At 38.6% G+C, this 22,402-nt stretch overlaps 3 protein-coding genes across 3 annotated transcripts; all 3 read right to left on the reverse strand.

Annotated features, from left to right (window-relative positions):
• Nucleotides 1-584: 584 nt before the first annotated feature.
• Nucleotides 585-2,159, reverse strand: LOC118803076. The gene is made up of 6 exons (XM_036563579.1): nucleotides 2,120-2,159; nucleotides 1,684-1,869; nucleotides 1,211-1,549; nucleotides 975-1,073; nucleotides 841-875; nucleotides 585-704 (listed from the first exon to the last, which is right to left on the reverse strand). The coding sequence occupies exons 1-6, from the start codon at nucleotides 2,157-2,159 to the stop codon at nucleotides 585-587; spliced, it is 819 nt and encodes a 272-aa protein (XP_036419472.1).
• A 7,422-nt stretch (nucleotides 2,160-9,581) lies between these two features.
• LOC118803088 lies at nucleotides 9,582-11,186 on the reverse strand. Its single transcript, XM_036563592.1, has 6 exons — nucleotides 11,118-11,186; nucleotides 10,682-11,026; nucleotides 10,209-10,547; nucleotides 9,973-10,071; nucleotides 9,839-9,873; nucleotides 9,582-9,702 (listed from the first exon to the last, which is right to left on the reverse strand). Exons 1-6 carry the CDS (start codon nucleotides 11,155-11,157, stop codon nucleotides 9,583-9,585), a joined length of 978 nt encoding a protein of 325 aa, XP_036419485.1. The 5' UTR covers nucleotides 11,158-11,186; the 3' UTR covers nucleotide 9,582.
• A 4,030-nt stretch (nucleotides 11,187-15,216) lies between these two features.
• On the reverse strand, nucleotides 15,217-16,719 carry LOC118803089. The gene is made up of 4 exons (XM_036563593.1): nucleotides 16,633-16,719; nucleotides 16,156-16,500; nucleotides 15,720-16,055; nucleotides 15,217-15,540 (listed from the first exon to the last, which is right to left on the reverse strand). Exons 1-4 carry the CDS (start codon nucleotides 16,670-16,672, stop codon nucleotides 15,422-15,424), a joined length of 840 nt encoding a protein of 279 aa, XP_036419486.1. The 5' UTR covers nucleotides 16,673-16,719; the 3' UTR covers nucleotides 15,217-15,421.
• Between the last annotated feature and the right edge of the window lie 5,683 nt (nucleotides 16,720-22,402).

A 22,402-nucleotide genomic window follows, 5' to 3' on the forward strand; every position in this document is an offset into this window, starting at 1 on the left:
ATAATAAGATGGAGAGACTTAGAGCTCATGTTGAGAATCATCTCTTTAAATCAGTTTGTGTTATTTTATTATCTATTAATGAGCAAAATAGCACAATATATGCAAATAAAATTCACAAAGTTATTTACAGTTCATAAAGACAAAGAAAGTTAAATAACAATCCTAATATTGATACCTTTGGAAAGTAAATTAAATATTTTGTAATCAGGGAAAAACACACACTAGCAATACAAGGCTTTTAATTCCTCTTCCAAAAGCAATATACGGGGTTTGAATTACAAAATAATTGCCAAGCAAGCATTTAGATCATTTACAGTGGGGTCCAAAAGAGACAACATTTAAAATGATTCTATTTTGTGTTAAGTTTTTATTACAAAATTCTGTTATCAACATAACAAAATGAGTGAAAAGTAAAATCTTTGAAATGTTTAAATGCATTTCAGATTTTTTTAGGATGGGCTGTGTGATCCCACAAGTTTGTGCAGAACTCTCTAATCAGTAGCTCAAATCCACTTAAGAGTCTCTAATACATCATCTACAAAGATTTCAAACAATTAAAATATAAACATTAAATGTTCAGTTTTCTATCGTACTTTGACCTGTGAGTAAATGTCTTGACTTTCCTTGACTCTGGACGTTCTGGATGGAGGAGGTTTCTTAGCAAAATTCAGAGCTGCATAATTCAAGGCCTCTGTGTTCTCAACCTGATGGAGAACATTCCACAAAAATATATATTAATTTTGTAAGCTGCAAATTAACATCAACGTGGTATGACTACACAGTACAGCATATGCAGGACAAGGAATGTACATGATAATGTGAAATAAATGTACATTTTACCTGATTTGTGTGACTTGGATGATCAGTGAAAGACCCTGAAAAGGGTAAAGTTTGGCTGCTTGTTATAACTGTTCATGTTTTATTGAGATTTCTGAAACAAAAGCTCTATTACAGCATCAACACTGGTGACCTACCTTTCCGCTGGTTCTTAAGGAGCAGAACAGCCAGAACGACAGTCACAATAACAGTTATCACATTGGTTGTTGTCAAGGCAAAAATCCAAATATTATCTTCTAAAATGATAAAAGGCACACAGTGGGTTAATTACAGGTGATGTATTCATAAGCAGGAGTTCAAGTTTCTCCTAAGGTAACCATTTCATACAGTGGACGTCCTTTACTGAAATAAAGCTCTGTATTAACAGTCCTACCTTTTACACTGAGTTTAGTTCCATTCCCAAACAGTATCTGTCCACATGCAGCCACAGCACAGTAGTAAGTTCCAGCATCAGAGAGGCTGAGGTTTCTCTTGGGGAGTTTGTAGACACAGCTCTGTGTAGGAGAATCAGTCTCAGAGCTCCTCGTACACTGACTGTCTGTGTCTCCATGAGTGTAAATGATTCCTGGATGAGATTCTCCTGATCCATGTCTGATCCAGTACACACTGTGTTCTCCTGAACAGCTCAAAGGAGTCACTGAACACTGGAGTGTAACCGACTCTCCACTTTTCACATCTACTTCATTCAGATTTCGCTTCTTAGACTTTTCATCTTAAAAATCATTTGTAAAAATGAAGAGAAACAATGCAAAAAGCTCTGAGAAGTACAAACATGAAGGAAATAAACATGTACAACATATTGGTTAGTATTGCTTAAAATCACATTTATCAGAATAGAACTGTTACCTGGAAAAAGCAGGAGGGTCCCAGATCCAAACTCTGTAACATACTCCTTCACTTTCACACAGAAATATGTTCCTGTATCCTCTTCCACAGTGTTTATAATGCTGAGATCAAACTTTTCTTCACTTGCAGTTAATCTGAAGCGATCTACAAATGGTAGAGCGTATCTGACATCTGCATTATTCTCAGCTGCTCTTACAATAAACTGAGGCAGTTTTCCAAAACTCTGCTTATACCAGGCTAAATAGTGCTTATTGCCTTTGACAAAGTTTTGGTTACATTTTATTGTGACATTTTCTCCATAAGTCACTGTTTGCACTTGAAGATTATCAGTCTCAGATGTTTTCACTGAAAGAAAAAAGTGTTTTATGACTAAAATAAACACCTCAATATAAATTGTTTAAGATTAATCATATTTTAAATTAAATAAGTGACTTACCAGATGCAAAAAGGCAAAAAATGGTGAAGATTCTGATCATTGCTCCTGTTGTGAAAGAGAGATGATTGTGAGTGATGTGTAATGAAGTGGTCAGCTGCCTGTAGCAGAATAGACCTTGTGTCTGATGTGATTGGGCATTCTGAAGTTGTGAACTTTTGTGATTGGTTGAATTTTTTTTAAGGAAATGGAAAAAGGTCTGTTCTATTTGCAGGACCCCACATATCTGCACCACATTTTTTATTACTTGGTGTGGGTTCTTGAGAGAGTTTTCCAGTAGATGACATTCTAAGATGCATTTTTTCTTGTAAAACACAAAATATTACATGTAGAGAAGTGAAGGTCTATAATGAACATGTTGCTATCTATAAGATAACTCTAGGCTACTACTTTATAAATACATGCTGTACCTCTAGCTGGACCGGTAGATCAAAAATCTCTGATGTGCTTAGTGGTTTAGTGGCTGTCAGTTTAACCCCTTGAAATCCCAGTCTTACGACATAATAATGCTGATTATTCAGTAACTGCAGGGACTTGTTGACAAACTGGTTGAGCTGTTTTTAGGTCACACAAGTGTATAATAAAACTTTGGGCCCAGTGGCGGAAACTGGCCATTTAAGGGGTTAAAACTTTATGATTAGTGCTGTTTTCAAATAGGAAATTAAGATTGATTAAAACAATCTCACTATTTAAATCCACGCGATTTAGAAGGAAAAGCAGTTTAGAAAATGTGTGTGTGTGTGTGTGTGTGTGTGTGTGTGTGTGTGTGTGTGTGTGCGTGTGTGTATTAAAACAAAATTGGTACATTAATGTGTGGAGAACAGGAACGTATTTATACAACTTTCTGTGGATTTCCAAAATGAAAGTATGCACAAAAAGCAGAAAATGGTGTGTATATATATAAAAATAATCTGATTTGTATAAGCTTGAGTATATGTCCATGCATGCTGTTTAATGAGCCTCATGTCCCATCATATGACCTCACACAATTATCAGTGCAGTGGTCAGTGTACATTGCTTCGTGAATATATACTTTTAGTGGAGTGTCCCATTTATGGAATAGTGGCAACCGTGGTAGAGTGGAGAAGAAAATAGAGTGATCTTTTAGAGTGTGAAGTATTGCTGCATGCTAAATCATTTCATTGTTATTGCTAGATATAGTTGTGTTTGTCATCTGACTGAAAATAGGAAAAGTTGTTCAGGCAATCCTGACTTTTAGACTGAAACACATCGTGGAACTCACTCATGTTTCACAGGCTACAAATTCTCCAGAAGGGGGCACCATTAGCAGTCAAATCATTTTTGATATTTCTTAAGAGCAGTGCTTCACATCAGTGACACTTTACTTAAGTGTCCTTTACTTAAAGTTGGTAAGTATCTTGGTTACTCAGTAGCACAGTAGTCATTCAGCTCCAACAGGGTAGTGCTGTAGTGAAGAGCACTAGAAGCAAATCTGAGTCAAGACCAAGACCTGGACACATTGAGTTTGAGTCAAGATCAAGACTTTAGTGTAGTCCAAATCATGACTGAGACCAGGAGTGCTCAAGACAGACTAGACAGAAACCAGGCTAAGATTTTTCAGAATGTAAAAAGAAGAAAAGAGAATGTTTTTTATTTTAAAATTCATAGTAAATCATTATCATCATTCAAATATTTTTGTAATATTTTGTCAAATATAACATTAGATAATAAATAGACTAAAAATATTATGAATTTGAATTATCATATTGTAGTCTTAGTCTAACTTTGCACTGTAACCTTTGGGAGCAAATGACACTAAGGTTATTCTCTTCTTCTCTGAAACTTATACAGAATCACCACCTAAAGTCTACTGAATATAAACCAAACAACATACATCCATTTTTATCATTAAATGAAGACATTCAGAGTGGCTAAGGTAAGCCATCATGGAATAGATCAGATTTAGATTCTCAACCTGCAGTGAACAGATTTTATTTAAACATGTAGAACAGGGGTGTTAAATTTAAATAACCTGGGGGCCACTAGCTAGGTAGTCTTCTCCAAGGCGGTCAGGTAGAAAATATGTAGGGAAAAAGGGTCGTATATTTGTTTCCAAGTATGAATTTTAACAAAGTATATGCACTCATTTAAGCACATCTTAGGCCCAATCCCATTTCTCATTTTTAACCCATACCCCTTGTTTTCGAGTTCCATGTTGCCCCGTGGAACTGAGTTACAAGGGGTAGTGGTTGAAATGTTCCCCTGTAAAATGGGACAACCCTTAAATAAAAAAACCTTTCATTAACAGGCTTCATTAACGCTGTTCTGCAGGCAACCCTCCCAGTCTGCAGTGATAGCAGAGGAGGGTAAAGTTCAGCAACCTCACTGGTGGTCTTCAGTTACATTTAGGGAATCATATGCCTTCAAAGTTGGGGGGATGCAACAATTATTTATTATCGCCCACCCCTAATTCTTTGGTGATATAAAGGTAAGGTCAGCTGTTCGCCAGCTTTTGGTTCAAATGTTCTGTTCCACCTTAAACAGTGCAGCAGTTCTGATGCCTGAGGCACCAGAATGTAACTGCTGCACCATTTAAGGTGGAACAGGAAATTTTGCTAGGGCCGTGTAGCCCTAACACTTCACCTGCCCCCTATATCTCAATAAACATCAGGACATCCTTCCCCAAAGCCTGAACATGCAAAACAGAGGGGTAAAGGCTGAGTGGTAGGGGCAAAGGTTGAAATGGGAGTGGGCCTTAGTCAGTGTTTAACAAGTCACCACATTTCTGTGACCACAAATCACTACTAATATTGATGATGATGATGATGATTAATTATTATCTAACAGTAGAATTGCATGGGACTCTTATTGGAGAGCAGTTAATTCTGCTTTCTCAGTGGATTCGTTTGATAATTATGTTCATTATGTTCATTTATGTTCAAATTTCATGCTAAGTTTGTTCTGAAGAAAAGTTCTGAATTTGCATGTGATTTTTAAATTGAGTGTACACTTTAATGTACGCACACAACTTAAGTGCAACTGATTTATAAATAACAAACAGTTGCAGAAATGAGTGCACAGGAATGAGCTTTCCAACTCCGCCCATCTTTTAACTGATTTGTAGCGTTTCCAGCAATAAACGTTAAAAAGGAGCGAAAACAGTATAGCCCAGCATGTTCTACAGACTTGATGCTGACTGGTTTAACAGTGAATTTACTAAAACTGTTTAATTCATTCATTTAAAACAAAGTGAGCTCCACAAACACGGTTTGATGAGTTTAGTGTGGAGGAACTCCAGTGGCCTGCAGAGAACCCTGACCTCAACTCCACCAAACCACCTTTGGGATCAGTTAGATTGTGAGTCAGGCCTTCTCATCCCACCCCAGTACCTGATCTCATAAAAGCTCTTTTGACTAAATGGGCACAAATTCCCACAGACACACTCCAAAATCTTGTTGAAAGCCAGAAATTTGTAGGCTGCTATAGCAGCAAAGGTGAGGCCGACTCCATATTAATACCCAGTTCATATACACTGATCAGGCATAGCATTATGACCTCCTCCTTATTTCGACGCTTATTGTCCATTTTATCATCTCCACTTACTATATAGGTGCACTTTGTAGTTCTACAATTACAGACTGTAGTCCATCTGTTTCTCTGCATACTTTGTTAGCCCCCTTTTACCCTGTTCTTCAGTGCTCAGGACCCCCATGGACCCTCACAGAGCAGGTACTATTTGGGTGGTGGATCATTCTCAGCACTGCAGTAACACTGACGTGGTGGTGGTGTGTTAGTGTGTGTTGTGCTGGTGCGAGTGGATCAGACACAGCAGTGCTGCTGGAGTTTTGAAACACACTGTGTCCACTCACTGTCCACTTTATTAGACACTCCTACCTTGTCAGTCCACCTTGTAGATGTAAAGTCAGAGACGATAGTTCATCTGCTGCTGCACAGTTTGTGTTGGTCATCCTCTAGTCCTTCATCAGTGGTCACAGGACGCTGCCCACAGGACGCTGCCCACAGGACACTGTTGGCTGGATATTTTTGGTTGATGGACTATTCTCAGTCCAGCAGTGACACTGAGGTGTTTAAAAACTAAATTAAAATTAAAAATTTGAAATTTTGAATTTGACTGCAAATTGATGGAACCAGCTTACATTGGAGTCGGGGGGCTGACTTCAGGCGGGGTCGTCTCAGGACAGACTGGATCGAAGGCTGGAGCTCATGCGGTGGTTCCTCTCCTCACTGGCTGTGGATGCTGCATCTCCGTGCGGGCACGCGCCTTTCCATCAGTGATTGGGCGGAGGCGTCTCGTGGCCGTCTGACGGTGGAGCTTGGGCAGCCTTTCAATGGTCGATCTGTTCACAGATCAGTGCGTGGCTCTGGGTGCGATGCTGGGTCTCCGTGGCGTCAGAACCGCTCCCACTCCTCTGGCGAGGTTCAGGTTGCAATCAGGGTTCTGAGGCTGGTGATACTAATTTAACTAACTACCTCTCTTTAGCCAAATCGAAAGTGATGGATGTATTCTCCCTGGCCAGACAAGAAATATCCACCTTCCTTCTCTGAGGGTGGTTTAAACTTAAGGTGTGTAGACAAACAGGCAAGTTACAAAACAAACAGAGGTTTCAGATCTGGAAATTTAGTGTTCTAATACTTCTGACCTGTCTTTCTGACCAAGGCCGGCACAAACTTAGAAACTTGGCTACCTTCTTGTTGAGAATGCAGGAATCTGAACTCCCAAATTTGCGGTGCACTCTGGTTTTGCTCGGCTGGAGGCCCTACCCTTTGGAGGTGGAGCCAGAGTGCTGATAGGTTCTCCTCACCTAAGGTTACTAGCTACTTATTGTTTCCAACTCTGATTGGTTGTGCATAATTTTAGGAATGACTTCCCCAGAATCACTGCCTCCTTTGTTTCAGCTAGTTTAAACAAAGAAAAAGAAGCATTTCTATATCATCAAATTGGTTTAACTTTCAAAATCAAGGAATGAACAACTAGGATATTCAGGCATGTTTCTAAGAGAGAGTTTAACCCTTGTTACCTGATACACAACACATGTCAAAGAACACAGGTACTATTTGCCAATAAAAGGAAAGGAACAAAGGAAGAAAAGAAAAGAAAACCACATTCAGGATACATATTGGTCAATGGTCTAAACTCATAGCAATTAAATGGTTGGGTCTGACTGTTATCAAAGTTATACTCTACGTATTTCTAGCCTTTAATAGTAGAAAAAGATACAGGTAATATTTAGGTACTACCCAACAACAAGATTAATACAACAAGTAGTATTGCTTACAGATTATATAATATGTTGATAATCAAGCAGACAAAGCAAGAAGTTTCTTAGGGTTCCTTATAAGCACAAGTCCTTACGGTGGTGATGTGGTAATTCGCGGTTTCACCCCTTGGGGGTGCTGTGGGTCCATGCTTGAGATCCCTAGGGAATTTAGAAAGTTGAAACTTTGCCATCCAAAGTCGTATGAGTTCCGTTTTTGGTATGTCTTGTTTAGTTAAAAAGAGTCCTAACGAATGGTTGCAGTTTGGAGTGGACATATACCTTAGAAATGTACTTTCTGTTACTTAAAGATAAAGTTGTCCACAGGACTTTGGAGGGCCATGTGGCCAATATTCCAGGGAGGCGTTGTCCTGTTGCCCTCTGGGTCAAGGGAGAGGGGTGCTGGTTCTTGATTCAGCTGTAAATCTGACTGAGTCTGAGGTTGGGGGGTGTTAAGCTGACAGATTTACACCTCAATTCCAGACTTGCTGGAGCCAAAAGGCCCTTAACTTTGGGTTGCTGATACGTTAGAAACACTCAGCCTAGGGGTAAAGTTTCAGCCAGTGTTCACTACAGATGTTATTTTCATTTGTTTTCTGAAGATGATATTTGTCATTGTCACAACATAACAAACATTGTTCCACTGAGATAAGACACATTATGTCATGATAATGGCATTAATATCTTGAGATATTAAGAAAACAACATTCGTTATGTTGTCATAATTATATAACTAGCTCGAATCCATGACTCTTTAGGGCTTCCATACATAAGGCTATAGGCCTGTTTTTTAAGTGATTGCACTGGTATAAGGAAGCTAACTGTTCAGTTGTGCAGAAACTTGGCATTATTATTCAGAAACATCAGGGAGAAATTAAAAGGTTTTTGTGTTGGATAAGTAGTGAAGACTGTCTTTCCAGAAAAGGTATAATGAGCTAATACTAGAGTTAACTGGTACAGTATTTGGATGCTGTTGATGACCCGTTGTCTTCTACACTAGGTCTTCTGTCCTCATATGATGTGCCAACATGTTAGTTTGCCAGAGAAATATATTTTTGTTGTTTCTAGTTTACAGTCTAAGCTGGAACCAACAAAAAGATTGTTAGTACTTTTTGTAGTACTACTACAGTAGTTAGCCTAGTTCCAGCCAGACCACCTCCTCAATCATCAATGTGCCCTTGTGTTCTTGGATTGGAGATGTAACAGCTTTATCAGTTACTGGGTTTCATAGTTGACCATAGCTGCTTGAACAAAAAGCACTTCCCATTCCCTCCGTTTGTGGTGGGCTTATCTGCGTCATGTTTTTCCAGGGTTAGAGCCATGAAAAGCTCTTTTAACCAATCCCAGCATCTTTTGAATAATAACAATAATAACAGAGAAATCTCTCTTTTCTAAACTGCATTATCAACTGTTTCTGGCATTGATGCTGCCAGACTCTCTGAAGTTGACCAGGAGGTACAAAAAAATTTTTAAGTTTAACTTCTACTGATTTTTTATCTGAATCGCTGTTATGAGCAGCCTTGGTACTTACACATACTAAGCTTAGCTAGCTTAATAGGTCACATTACCTGGCTTACCTTTGTTTAAACTTGCCGAAATATGAAACCGCTATTTGTAATAATAATTATAATAATAATAATAATAATAAACAAAAATACAAAAGATTGAGACTGAGACCCCATTTTGAGAATCATCTCTTTAAATGGGTTTTTATTATTTTATTATATATTAATGAGCAAAATGGCACAATATATGCAAATAAAATTCACAAAGTTATTTACAGTTCATAAAGACAAAGAAAATTAAATAACAATCCTAATATTGATACCTTTGGAAAGTAAATTAAATATTTTGTAATCAGGGAAAAACACACACTAGCAATACAAGGCTTTTAATTCCTCTTCCAAAAGCAATATACGGGGTTTGAATTACAAAATAATTGACAAGCAAGCATTTAGATCATTTACAGTGGGGTCCAAAAGAGACAACATTTAAAATTATTCTATTTGTGTTAAGTTTTTATTAAAAATTCTGTTATCAACATAACAAAATGAGTGAAAAGTAAAATCTTAAAATGTTTAAATGCATTTCAGATTTTTTTAGGATGGGCTGTGTGATCCCACAAGTTTGTGCAGAACTCTCTAATCAGTAGCTCAAATCCACTTAAGAGTCTCTAATACATCTTCTATAAAGATTTAATTAAAATATAAACATTAAATGTTCAGTTTTCTATCGTACTTTGACCTGTGAGTAAATGTCTTGACTTTCCTTGACTCTGGACGTTCTGGATGGAGGAGGTTTCTTAGCAAAATTCAGAGCTGCATAATTCAAGCCATCTGTGTTCTCAACCTGATGGAGAACATTCCACGAAACTATATATTAATTTCATAAGCTGCAAATTAATGTCAACGTGGTATGACTACATAGTACAGCATATGCAGGACAAGGAATGTACATGATAATGTGAAATAAATGTATATTTTACCTGATTTGTGTGACTTGGATGATCAGTGAAAGACCCTGAAAAGGGTAAAGTTTGGCTGCTTGTTATAACTGTGGACATTTAATTGAGATTTAAGAAACAAAAGCTCTATTACAGCATCAACACTGGTGACCTACCTTTCCGCTGGTTCTTAAGGAGCAGAACAGCCAGAACGACAGTCACAATAACAGTTATCACATTGGTTGTTGTCAAGGCAAAAATCCAAATATTGTCTTCTAAAATGATAAAAGGTACACAGTGGGTTAATTACAGGTGATGTATTCATAAGCAGGAGTTCAAGTTTCTCCTAAGGTAACCATTTCATACAGTGGACGTCCTTTACTGAAATAAAGCTCTGTATTAACAGTCTTACCTTTTACACTGAGTTTAGTTCCATTCCCAAACAGTATCTGTCCACATGCAGCCACAGCACAGTAGTAAGTTCCAGCATCAGAGAGGCTGAGGTTTCTCTTGGGGAGTTTGTAGACACAGCTCTGTGTAGTAGAATCAGTCTCAGAGCTCCTCGTACACTGACTGTCTGTGTCTCCATGAGTGTAAATGATTCCTGGATGAGATTCTCCTGATCCATGTCTGAACCAGTACACACTGTGTTCTCCTGAACAGCTCAAAGGAGTCACTGAACACTGGAGTGTAACCGACTCTCCACTTTTCACATCTACTTCATTCAGATTTCGCTTCTTAGACTTTTCATCTTAAAAATCATTTGTAAAAATGAAGAGAAACAATGCAAAAAGCTCTGAGAAGTACAAACATGAAGGAAATAAACATGTACAACATATTGGTTAGTATTGCTTAAAATCACATTTATCAGAATAGAACTGTTACCTGGAAAAAGCAGGAGGGTCCCAGATTCAAACTCTGTAACATACTCCTTTACGTTCACACAGAAATATGTTCCTGTATCCTCTTCTACAGTGTTTATAATGCTGAGATCAAACTTTTCTTCACTTGCAGTTAATCTGAAGCGATGTACAAGTGGTCGGGCATATCTGACATCTGCGTTATGCCCAGCTGCTCTTACAATAAGCTGAGGCAGTTTTCCAAAACTCTGCTTATACCAGGCTAAATAGTTCTTATTGCCTTTGACAAAGTTTTGGTTACATTTTATTGTAACATTTTCTCCATAATTCACTGTTTGCACTTGAAGATTATCAATCCCACTTGTTTTCACTGAAAGAAAAAAGTGTTTTATGACTACATTAAACCACCTGAATATAAATTGTTTAAGATTAATCATATTTTAACTAAATAAGTGACTTACCAGATGCAAAAAGGCAAAAAATCACAAAGATTCTGACCATAGCTCCTGTTGTGAAAGCAAGATGGTAATGTTTAATGAAGTGGTCAGCTGTCTGTAGCAGAAGAGACCTCGTGTCTGATGTGATTGGGCATTCTGAAGTTGTGAACTTTTGTGATTGGTTGATTTTTTTGTAAGGAAATGGAAAAAGGTCTGTTCTATTTGCAGGACCACACATATCTGCACCACATTTTTTTTTCTTGGTGAAGGTTCGTGAATGAGCTTTCCAGTAGATGGCATTCTAAGATGAAATTTTTCTTGTAAAATACAAAATATTGTGGTGGAGTGAAAGTTTTAGTGAACAGGTTAATATCTGTAATATGACTCTTAGGCTACTATTTTATAAATACATGCTGTACCTGTAGCTGGACAAGTAGATGAAAAACCTCTGATGTGCTTAGTAGTTTAGTGCCTGTCAGTTTAAAACTGTAATGTATATGTTAGTGCAGTTTTCAAATTCTATTAATGTTCATTAAAACTTCACCATTTAAAGAAAAAAGCCACATTAAGGTGTGGAGACCAGGAGCCTCATTTAGAAAACTTTCTGTGGATTTCCAGAATAAAAGTATGCACAAAAAGCAGAAAATGGTGTATTTTGCACAATAGTGATTGGTGCTTTTGTATTTTTGGAAGCAAAAAAAAAGGTGGTATTCAATCTGAGGTACACTGTTTTAATAATGATTTATTGCTTCTCATATTATGTTAGCAAATAGCTTTATTGGACACAATTTGATGCCCATATCATACATTCCTAGTGTAGGTGAGGGATAGAGTGTTGTTTGGTGGCACAATGATAGGATTAATTAGGCAAGAGAGAAAAATAAATCATGCTATATCATAGTCCAGCAACCAATAGCTATAGCATATTAAAGGAGATACACTACATGGACAAAAATATTGGGACACATACACATTACACCCACAGGAGCGTTTATGACATCCCATTCCAAATCCATAGGACACAATATAATTTTTTTTCACTCTACAGCTTTTTTCACATGTCTGGTGCCATCAGAAAATGGGTTTTGATGAAAACAGCTGTTGAAACTGTAGTTGAAAGTGTTATGCAGGTCAGAGGGCCAAAGATACACAGATAGACTGCCTGAGCATCAAAAAATATTAAGTGAGACTAAACTTAAATACAAGCTGTTAATCTAATTTGTTTGTTCAGTACAATGTAGAACATCCAAAAATGTTTCAGACCTACTTCCTTGAGGCCTCAGCATTATAGATTAATGTAGTAAATTAGGCTCCAGCAGGTCTGCACACTGTACTGTAATCATTAGTGGTATCGTATGTAGAATGACCAAAAAACTTGAAATGCATCCAAGCACAGTATGCTGGAAGGCACAGCAGTTCATCTCCGCACAGTACCGATCATGGGTAGGGGATGGCTGCCGTTGACACTTGGGGGCAGGAAGATATGACATTTAGTCTGGATAGCTGAAATCCAAGATGTGCGTTCTGGGCCTGTATGTTTTGAAAAGCAATTGGTGCCAAATAGACCTAGAAAATACCACTCTGAGTTTCAAAGGCAGCCATGAGGTGAAGATGAGGCCACCGGGTGCCCAGTGCATAGTGGAACATGCTGCATCAAAGCCAGTTGAAGCGTCTCCAGGGGCGGAGAGTGCTCTCACGTTCACACGGTGAGCTATGAGAAGTTCCACTGCACCGGGAAGAGGATGTAGAGCAGTTTGTATGTTGCTGTGACCAGTGAACAGTTAAGAAAGGCACCTGCAGCAGTCGCTCACGCCACTTCAGTCTATCTGCTCCGGCGCTCTGATGGAGTGGATGCTGTGGATTTCACATTCAGCTGCCCGCCAGCACTGGTCAGTCCCCCACCCAAGCATGCCCTAGAAGAGGAGTGCGGCCCCCAGTTCGGTTCAAAGGCTTTGTGATTCTCTGGGGTGAGGACATGTGGTAAGGGGTGGGTAGTATAGTGTGTTCAAGGAAGGTTCTGCATGTTAATTCTGTGTTATTGTTCCCCAGTTATTTTCTGGATTTATTCTGACAAAGCATCTTATTGAGAGGGTTGGGCTAGCCTTCCTTCACTGTGTTTATGCAACACAACAGGATGAACTAGTCAGTGGGAGCTCAGAAGCAGTAGAGGGTGTAGAGCTAGCTGTTAGCCTAAATACTTGCTTATTGTACACGTTGCTGTGAACAACTACAGGCTTTAGCAAAGCACAACTACTTGTACATAAGCTTTGTCTTCTTCCTTAGCGATTAATGCTACAGTATGTATGAAGGTGTACATTCTGCACTGTTTTTGTTTTTTAAACTACTCCTGAATTAGGGATTTTGTCAAATTTGATGTCTGAATTCATAAGGCAAAAAAAAGCCCACGAAGGATTCATCAGCCTACAGGCTGCCACATGGCAGACAGATCAAGCAGACGATGTGTAGTGTCCAGAAAGATGTAACGCTCAGCATCTTAATACTACAAATTCATACTAGATGATGTGGCTTGAAACTTACATTGAGAAAAGCAGCCATGCCTAAGTTTTTAAGATGAACAGACAAATATTGTAAGTCTGTCTTCAACTTGGCTAATGTTACTTGCCTAGTCACATAATAACATCAGAACATTTCACCTCGTCCATTTTAGCTTTGAAAATAGCAAGTTTGTGAAGAGTTTGTTAACTGGTACCAAATGTGATGCTTTCACTTCTGAATGAGGTATAGTGTAAAATGAGCTGGAGCTTGTTGTTTAACAGTGCTTTTCTGTGAGGGTTCCTATGTGGTATACAGTGAGACGAGACAAATACACAGACATTTTTGCTTTTGTTAATATATTTCAGTGCATATATCCACTTCAAATTTACACGCATAATGTCTTTTGGCATGTAAAATGTAGGTTGGCGTGTACTAACAACTCAAAATGTCATAAAGGGTCAGTGGAAGTGCAGAAGGGTAGAGAGGTGTGACACAGGAAGGCCTGTATTGAAAGGTTTTGTTATTCATGGAAAGAGCTACAAAGTGAATACTTGCATCTGATTTCTTTGTGAAGTTGACCAGTAATGTTCACTCAGAAAACAGTTCGATTTACATACCATTGTGTGGCTGCAAAACACTGGGCGTTTTTCATTTACGGGGTTGACAGGTGCTGTTATCTAGCCTAATGTTATTGCCTGTTGCATAATTTGGAGATCTACATTCTACCACCAGAATTTTGACTTGTTTTTCACATTTTCAGTTTTTTCAGTTTGCTGTAGTGTGGTCTGAAACTTCTCACTCTCTGCGTATATAGAAGTTTTATATGCTACATAGTGGATGAAAGTAGTAAGCTTCAGTCACAGTAAAACATAAGCTACCCCCCACCCTTTTTTCAGATTTTAGCATGGGCCTGTATTAGTAAACTACACTCTCTTTAGATGGACGATTTAGTGAGTTTATCACCTTCAGGGGATACATAGGTGTGTTCTACTCCAGGCCCAAAGGCCAGTCTGGTCTATATGAGGTACTGATGGGATACTTCATAGTGAAAATATGTTACAGTTTCAGAAGAGTGGAGAGTGCTTTACATGGAACACTGTGCTGCTGTGTTCTGGTAATGATATGTGAAAAACATACAGATGCATTTTAAATTTTAAACTGCTGGGTAAATATCATTTAAAAGAAAGGAATGATGGGGATCAGTGCAGCTGCACAACAAAGTGAGAAGTCACAGCCTGTTCAGCAGAGGATTTCCCTACTTAAGCACACTAAAACTGGCACTTAACAGAATCAGGTGTGTCTTAGCAGGGAACCCCCACACTGTGCTGGACACTGGCCCTTCAGGACCCCTTGGTCTGTACTCTCTCATTGTACATTTAATGGATTATTATTCAAGATATCTCCTACTTCTTACCTGTCCATACATTTACTTTAACTTCTCATTAGTTATTAATGCACAAAACAATGTTTTTGAATAACCTTGAATAAAAAAAGCATAAAACATTCATGTAAAGCCGAGCAGATTTGGCAAATAACATCATATATTCACTGAGAGAAGGAGGGAAAGCCATAACAGTTCAGAAACATCTTTATTTTTTGTGTAAAGCTTTAACACATTGCCCACATTTTGTCAGAACCATCTACCGAATAAGTGAATAGAAGCTTTCTAGGTCCAGAGAGGATTAAATAACGTTTTTGTCAAAGTTGAGGCAGCTTATGTTAAAGCACAAGACATTTCAAATGGAAACACCAGTCTTCCATTACAAGAGATCAGCAACACATAAAATGGATGTATTTTAGCTAAATATGTCAGATATCTGTCTTCAGCATGTCTACTTTCTTTCATTTTTAACGATGTGGAGTACAGTAAGGATAATAATCATTGCAGCAAGAAGTCCAGTTCTTAAAATGGAGAGCCAGCACAAAATGCTCATCTGTTGCAAACATCCACCTGCATGGAAAAATAAAATTATTTTCCAGCACATGACAACTGAACGATAGTGACTAAGGAAGTATAATTAAATAAAATAGAACAAAGTAAATCTAATAATTATGGATACTGGCTATGAGATTACGTTTAATTACCTTAAATTCCTTTACTGAAATAAAGCTCTGTATTAACAGTCTTACCTTTTACACTGAGTTTAGTTCCATTCCCAAACAGTATCTGTCCACATGCAGCCACAGCACAGTAGTAAGTTCCAGCGTCAGAGAGGCTGAATATTTTGTTGAGTTTGTAGACACAGCTCTGTGTAGGAGAATCAGTCTCAGAGCTCCTCGTACAAGAACTGTCGGTGTCTCCATGAGTGTAAATGATTCCTGGATGAGATTCTCCTGATCCATGTCTGATCCAGTACACACTGTGTTCTCCTGAACAGCTCAAAGGAGTCACTGAACACTGGAGTGTAACCGACTCCCCGCTTTTCACATCTACTTCAGTCAGATTTCGCTTCTTAGACTTTTCATCTTGAAAATAATTTGAAAAAAATGAAAGAGAAATGATGCAAAACGCTCAGAGTAACATGCAACTATAAAAATCATCAAGTTAGAAGAAGAGAACTGTTACCTGGGAAAAGCAGAAGGGTCCCAGATCCAAACTCTGAAACGCCTTTCTTTGCTTTCACACAGAAATATGTTCCTGCATCCTCTTCCACAGTTTTAATGATGCTGAGATCAAACTTTTCTTCACCTGCAGTCAGTCTGAAGCGCTGTTTAAATGTTTCAGCAACTCTGATATCTGCATTATTCTCAGATGATCTCACAATAAACTGAGGCAGTTTTCCAAAACTCTGCTTATACCAGGCTAAAACGTGCTCACTGCCTTTGACGAAGTCTTGGTCACATTTTATTGTAACATTTTCTCCACATTTCACTGTTTGCACTTGAAGGTCATCAGTCTCAGACGTTTTCACTTAAACAAAATAGATGCATAAATAAACAAATAAACAAATCTAAAAAAACTAAAAGGACAGCCTGAATAACTGTATTATTTGTGTCATAACAAAAAATATATTGTATATATTAAATTAAACGAATGACCTACCTGTAACAAAAAGACAGAAAGTTGCGAAGACTGTGATCATTGTTCCTGTCGTGAGAGAGTGATAGTGATGTCTAACTGGTCTGTGGAAAGAGAAACCTTATGTCTGAAGTGACAGGTCATTCTGAAGTTGTGAACTTTGTGATTGGTTGAATTATCGTGAAGGAAATGGAGAAAGGTCAATTCTATGTGCATGACGTCACATCTGCACCTTAATTTTATTGCTTTGTTAAGGTCCTTGATATAGAGACTTCCAGTAGATGGCAGATTAACAAACAAGTATGAATGGTGAAGAAGAAGGATGTGGAGAAGTGAAGGCTCACAGTGAACATTACTTCCTGTACTTAGGGCGTTAATATCTGATGTGCTTGTATGTTCAGTGGCTGAAGTGAGTTTATGGCATTTTTTCAGAATGAGGGTTAAAATTGATGGAAATAACCTCAGTATTTAAAGTGGGAAACTGGTTTTAGATATACTGAGGGGTAGATATCAGGGGCCTCATTTTTATAATGTTGCGTCGAATTCAGAATGAAATTATGCGTGTGCACGAAAAGCAGAAAATGGCATGAGGAGAAGATGATGGTTCTACAACTGTGGATCAAGAACATTGTGGAAGGTGGTCTCAGGGAAAAGGTCTCCAATTCCATTATGTGTGTTCTTCTGCCTCACCCTCCACCTTTTAAGTGTAGAGTGAGTAAAAATTGCATAATTGTATAGTTGTACTTTTGGAGATTTGATGACTCTATGATAAAACCAAATCTTGCAAATATCCAAAACATATATAGAATAGGTTACAATCAGAATCAGCCTTTATTTCCCAGATATGTTTGCACTTACAAGGAATTTACTTAAAGTTGGACAGTATCTTGGTTACTCAGTAGCACAGTAGTCATTCTACTCCAACAGGGTAGTGCTGTAGTCAAGAGCAAGAGCTGGGCATGTTGAGTTTGAGTCACGATCAAGACTGAGTCCGAATCAAGAATGAGAGCAGGAGTGGCCAAGACTGAGACAAGACAGAAACCAGTATATAGAATATAAAAATAGTAAGAAGAAAGGAGAAAAAAATAGCTTGTGGTTCATAAATATAACATTAAATAATATATAGACTAAAAATATTATTAATTATCATTATATTGTCTCTTCTTCTCTGAACCACCTAAAGTCAACCGAATATAAACAAAACAACAAATTAGTCACCGGACAAAAAATTCCTCACCTTCTGTGTTTAAGGTGGTAGTAACTTCAGGCTCCTGCAGGTTGCGTTCCACGAGGATGATCAGGCTATAAATACCTGTGGGTTGTGCAACGGGATTCATAGATTGAGAAGAGGTGGTACAGTGCATTGAATGTCTCGTTTTGATGTGTGGAAATTGGGCTGCAAAGCAGATTTTAATGATTAGCTAAAAGAGTGATTGAATTTGGGCGTGCCAAAGGCCATAGTGTGAACGAAGTAGCTGAATTTGCAGGTGTATTGAAGCGTACGGTCATACGGATCTACAGGCAGTGGCAAAAATCTCAATGTACAGGAAATTCTCACCAGAACGCTGGCAGAAAGTGGAAACTGATGGACAGTTTCACAGCCTGTGAATAAGAAATGCTTTGCTTCCAGGCAAGAATACCTTCTGGAAGTCAACGCAGGTCCTTTACAGTCAATTTCTGAAAGAAATTGTTCCTCAGGGAACTGCATGACATGAACATATGGAGCAAAGTGGCACAGAACAGGCCATTGCTCACTTCTGCTCACAAAGTTGCCCAGTTACAGTGGCTGAAGAGACACAAAAATTGGACTGTTCATGACTGGAAATGTGTTATCTGCTCAGATGAATCTCGTTTCTGCCTGTGCGTGAATGATGCTAAGTGTCAAGTTCATCATAGACCTCAGGAAGCTTTCAGGGAGGACTGCGTGTAAGGTGTGATTCAAGCTGGAGGAGGTCTGTGATGTTCTGGGGTGTTTTAATTATGTGGAAATTGGTCCTTTTGTTGAAGTCACAGTAAATTTGAACCACAGTGCCTACATTGAGCTGCTGGACAGCCAGGTTTTGTCTTTTGCTCATCATCTTACAGAGGAACATAACATCCCTATCCGTGTATTCCAAGATGACAATTTTCACATTCCCAGGGCTGCAAATGTGACTGATTGGGGTGATGAACATTCATTAGCATTCACACATCTGGACTGACCTGCAAAATCCCCAGATTTGAATCCTCTTGAAAATCTGTGGGACTACCTGGAACAATGAGTAAGACACCAGGGAAGGCATCCATGAAATTTGGCTGAACTGCACAATTCTTTGATGCAAGAATGGCTGAACATTGATAATACTGGTTAAAAATATATGCACTCATTTAAGCGCATCTTAGGCCCAATCCCATTTCTTATTTTTACCCATACCACTTGTTTTTGAGTGTCACCTTCCCCCCATGGAACTGAGTTACAGGGGCTAGTTTTTGAAATCTTCCCCTGTAAAACAGGACAACCCTTAAAGAAAAAAGAACATTACTTCATTAACAGGCTACCATCAGTGTTCTGTAGGTGACCCTGCCAGTCTGCACTGATAGCAGAGGAGCGGCAAAGTTCAGCAACCTCACTGCTGGTCTTTAGTTAAATTTAGGGAATCGTGTGCCTTCAATTATTTATTATCGCCCACCCCTAATTTTTTGGTGATATGAAGCTGAAGTCAGCTGTTCACCAGCTTTTTGTTCAAATTTTCTGTTCCACTCTCCTGTAGCACTCTGTTTGGAGTGAGCCTCTGAAAAACCTCCGTTTGGACGGCCATGTAGCCCCAACACTTCACCCTACCCCTCTATCTCAACAAACATCGGGACACTCTACTCCTAGACGTGAACACGCAAAACAGAGGGCTAAGGGCTAAGTTGTAGGAACAAGGGGTGAAATGGGATTGGGCCTTAGTCAATGCTTAGCAAGTCTCCACACATTTCTGTGACCACAAACCACTACTAATATTGATAATGATGATGAATATTATTATTATAGTGGTATAAATACTTATAAAGACCATTTAATAAACATTTAAGCGTTCATTGGAATTAAATAAACAGTATAACAGCAGTATAATTGCACGGGACTCTTATTGTGATAACAGTGGAGTTTCTGTTTTTGTGAATGAAGTGCTTGAAATGGAGAGCAGTTAAATCTACTTTTCAGTGGATTCGTTTGATAATTATGTACATTTCTTAATTCTGACATGTTGTATCTACTGCTGTGTCATGAATGAATCTCACATGGAGGCTTCACAGTTGTCTGGCCTCAAGAACATTTTCCACCATACCCTGAAGCTGAGGCAAGAGTTTACTGTTGAGACCAAAACAAGAGTGAGACCACTAGAATTCACGGTCTTGAGACAGAGTTTGAACTTAAATATTATAGTACTACAACAGGGTTAAAGAAATTTCTACACTTGTTTGCTTTTGTAGGCTTCATATGCAAGTATTTCTGTTGTGTGGCTTTTACATAATGTATGGATTACACTGGATTGCCTTCCTGCTGGATTTGAATATAAATGAAGCCTATCTAAAGTACTATGTTGACGCAGGGCTGTCAATGCAATTAGACAGCATGACCTACTATGTGAGAATCCTGTGTCTCACAGCAAGTGTGCTAAATTCAGCCCAACAATCAAAAGAGATTAAGCCCAGTTCTAGATTACATTTTCCTTTCAGTGTAAAATCTCTATTCCAGTGTTTGCCAACCTTGGTCCTGCAGTGCTTTCCCTGTTTCATTATACCTGTTTCAACTCAGAAAAGGGTCGTTAATGATCTGATTAGTTAGATCAGGGGCTTTACTTGTAGAACCTACTTGAATTTCATGCTAACTGAGTGTACACTTGAATGTATGCACACAAGTGCAACTGATTATTTATAAATAACAAGTGGTCGTAGAAATGAGTGCACGGGAAGGAACTTTCCAACTCTGCCCATCTTTTAACTGATTTACAGATAAGTGTTTTCAGCAATAAACGTTCAAAAGGAGCGAAAAGAGTATAGTACAGCATGTTCTACAGACTTGATGCTCACTGGTTTAACAATGAGTTTACTAAAATTGTTTAATTCAATCATTAAAAAAACAGTAACGTAAGTCTACAAAAGTATAGATGTTGTAGTGTTCCGCTACTGGCTCATGCTACTGTGGGAGCGCGGTAGCTGCGGCCATGTAAAGTGGCCATGCGTGGAACCTCTTAGGGGGTGCTGCGCCGTGGTAGGAGAGACTTTTATTATAAATAAGTTGTTGTTGTTGTTAGCTTAATGATGTGCACATGTGTTGGTTGTGCTGTTTTATACTGGGCTGTGCAATGTTGCAGTGTTAGTGCTTAACATCGAGAGAAAGTGTATGGCTAGAAGTGACACACCTGCAATCTCAGCCTTTTTCAGCTAGCACTGAGCTGTGGTTCTCTCTAGCTGCCTGTTGAATAAAAGAGTGTTGTTTATTAAGTGGCGATGATGTGAAGATGGTGAAGGAAAACTCCGTTGACACTGTCTTGCCAGTATAAGATGTTTATTACAAAGTAAAACAGTATCATATCAAGCACTATGAAGTACCTGAGAGAGGATCCGTGCCAATTCTAAAGTGTCCCCTCGAGAACAGAATGTTCCAACTGCTTATATACGGTTCTTGTTGTTGAAACAGAAGACAGAACATGTGGTTCTTTTTAAAATGATCTCATCTATTTGGAACTAAGAGAAGAAGGGAGAAAGTGAGAGGCCTACTCCCTATGGGCCTTTGGACCAGGGGGCCCCTTAATTTAAACATTCCAATCCCCTGCAAAACAGAGCACACAGGGTACTTCAAACACTACAATATCAACTTATACTCAACGTTAAGAGTGTTGTTGCCTTCTTTTATAAAGTTACTCTTTTTAAATACACCTCAAGAGCATCCACATTAAAAGCGCAGTGTTTATATAAACACTTTAGTAAAATTACTGAGGAAGAGGATGGCCTCATGAGCCACTCATCAGAATGTATTAAATCAGCCCAGGCTTGAAAGGTGAAAGGTGGTTCTCCGCAGTGCTGGTTCTGCTAGGTCCTCAAAAAGGACCAACACACTAGCTTATTAACCTGTTCTTAATGAATGAATGAATGAATGAATGAATGAATTAATTAATTAATAGTATTTGCCATACAGCTTATTTGCAGTAGCCCTGTTTGCCTGTATTCTGTTTGACAAAAAAGACTAATCTGTGTAAATCAAGTTTTATCTAAATGATTCTAATTTTGCATGATTTGTAATAGAAATATTTTACTTATTATGTCTAGCAGAAGCACATGTTGAGACTTTTTAATCTTTCATGAGAGTGCATTGCCCACCACTGTACACTGTCTCCTTCAGCAGAGCCTTGTGATATGAAGTATCTGATCGTAAAATGTGTTAGTGTTTTTTTTATTATGAATTACTAACCGATGTAGCGTATTCCAACTCTCCTACTGAATACACTACACTGTGTGCAGTCTCTAAAATTTGTTGGATTATATTATCTATTATTACGAACAGAAACAGGCATCCTCAGAGGATACCACAGAATGAGGGCACTGAGTGGTGTCCTTCGTGTTTGCTTTGATCTGCAGCGGTGTGAACCAATTTGCATATCAAACTGCAAATATTAGTTATGTTGTTCAAGGTTTGGGCTGGCTCCATAGTAAATGTAATGTTAATGCTACGGCGTATGGAGAAATTTTAGGCAGTTATTTGCTCCCAGCTTTGTGGCAACAGGAAGGAAGGAAGGTCCATTTCCTGTTTCACCATGACTGGACACAA

Source organism: Colossoma macropomum, unplaced genomic scaffold, assembly GCF_904425465.1.
Source record: "Colossoma macropomum unplaced genomic scaffold, Colossoma_macropomum, whole genome shotgun sequence".
Taxonomy (NCBI): domain Eukaryota; kingdom Metazoa; phylum Chordata; class Actinopteri; order Characiformes; family Serrasalmidae; genus Colossoma; species Colossoma macropomum.

What these genes read in the sequence shown, in the direction of transcription:
- LOC118803076 (XM_036563579.1), bottom strand. Translation starts at nt 2,159, where the DNA reads ATGATCAGAATCTTCACCATTTTTTGCCTTTTTGCATCTG. An exon ending in TTTTTGCCTTTTTGCATCTG is followed by an intron (nt 1,870 to 2,119) that starts GTAAGTCACTTA and finishes TTGTAAGAGCAG; the next exon opens with CTGAGAATAATGCAGATGTC. An exon ending in CCTTAAGAACCAGCGGAAAG is followed by an intron (nt 876 to 974) that starts GTAGGTCACCAG and finishes TACCCTTTTCAG; the next exon opens with GGTCTTTCACTGATCATCCA.
- LOC118803088 (XM_036563592.1), bottom strand. Translation starts at nt 11,157, where the DNA reads ATGGTCAGAATCTTTGTGATTTTTTGCCTTTTTGCATCTG. An exon ending in AACTAAACTCAGTGTAAAAG is followed by an intron (nt 10,072 to 10,208) that starts GTAAGACTGTTA and finishes TTATCATTTTAG; the next exon opens with AAGACAATATTTGGATTTTT. An exon ending in ATCCAAGTCACACAAATCAG is followed by an intron (nt 9,703 to 9,838) that starts GTAAAATATACA and finishes GTTCTCCATCAG; the next exon opens with GTTGAGAACACAGATGGCTT.
- LOC118803089 (XM_036563593.1), bottom strand. Translation starts at nt 16,672, where the DNA reads ATGATCACAGTCTTCGCAACTTTCTGTCTTTTTGTTACAG. An exon ending in TTTCTGTCTTTTTGTTACAG is followed by an intron (nt 16,501 to 16,632) that starts GTAGGTCATTCG and finishes ATTTTGTTTAAG; the next exon opens with TGAAAACGTCTGAGACTGAT. An exon ending in GACCCTTCTGCTTTTCCCAG is followed by an intron (nt 16,056 to 16,155) that starts GTAACAGTTCTC and finishes ATTATTTTCAAG; the next exon opens with ATGAAAAGTCTAAGAAGCGA.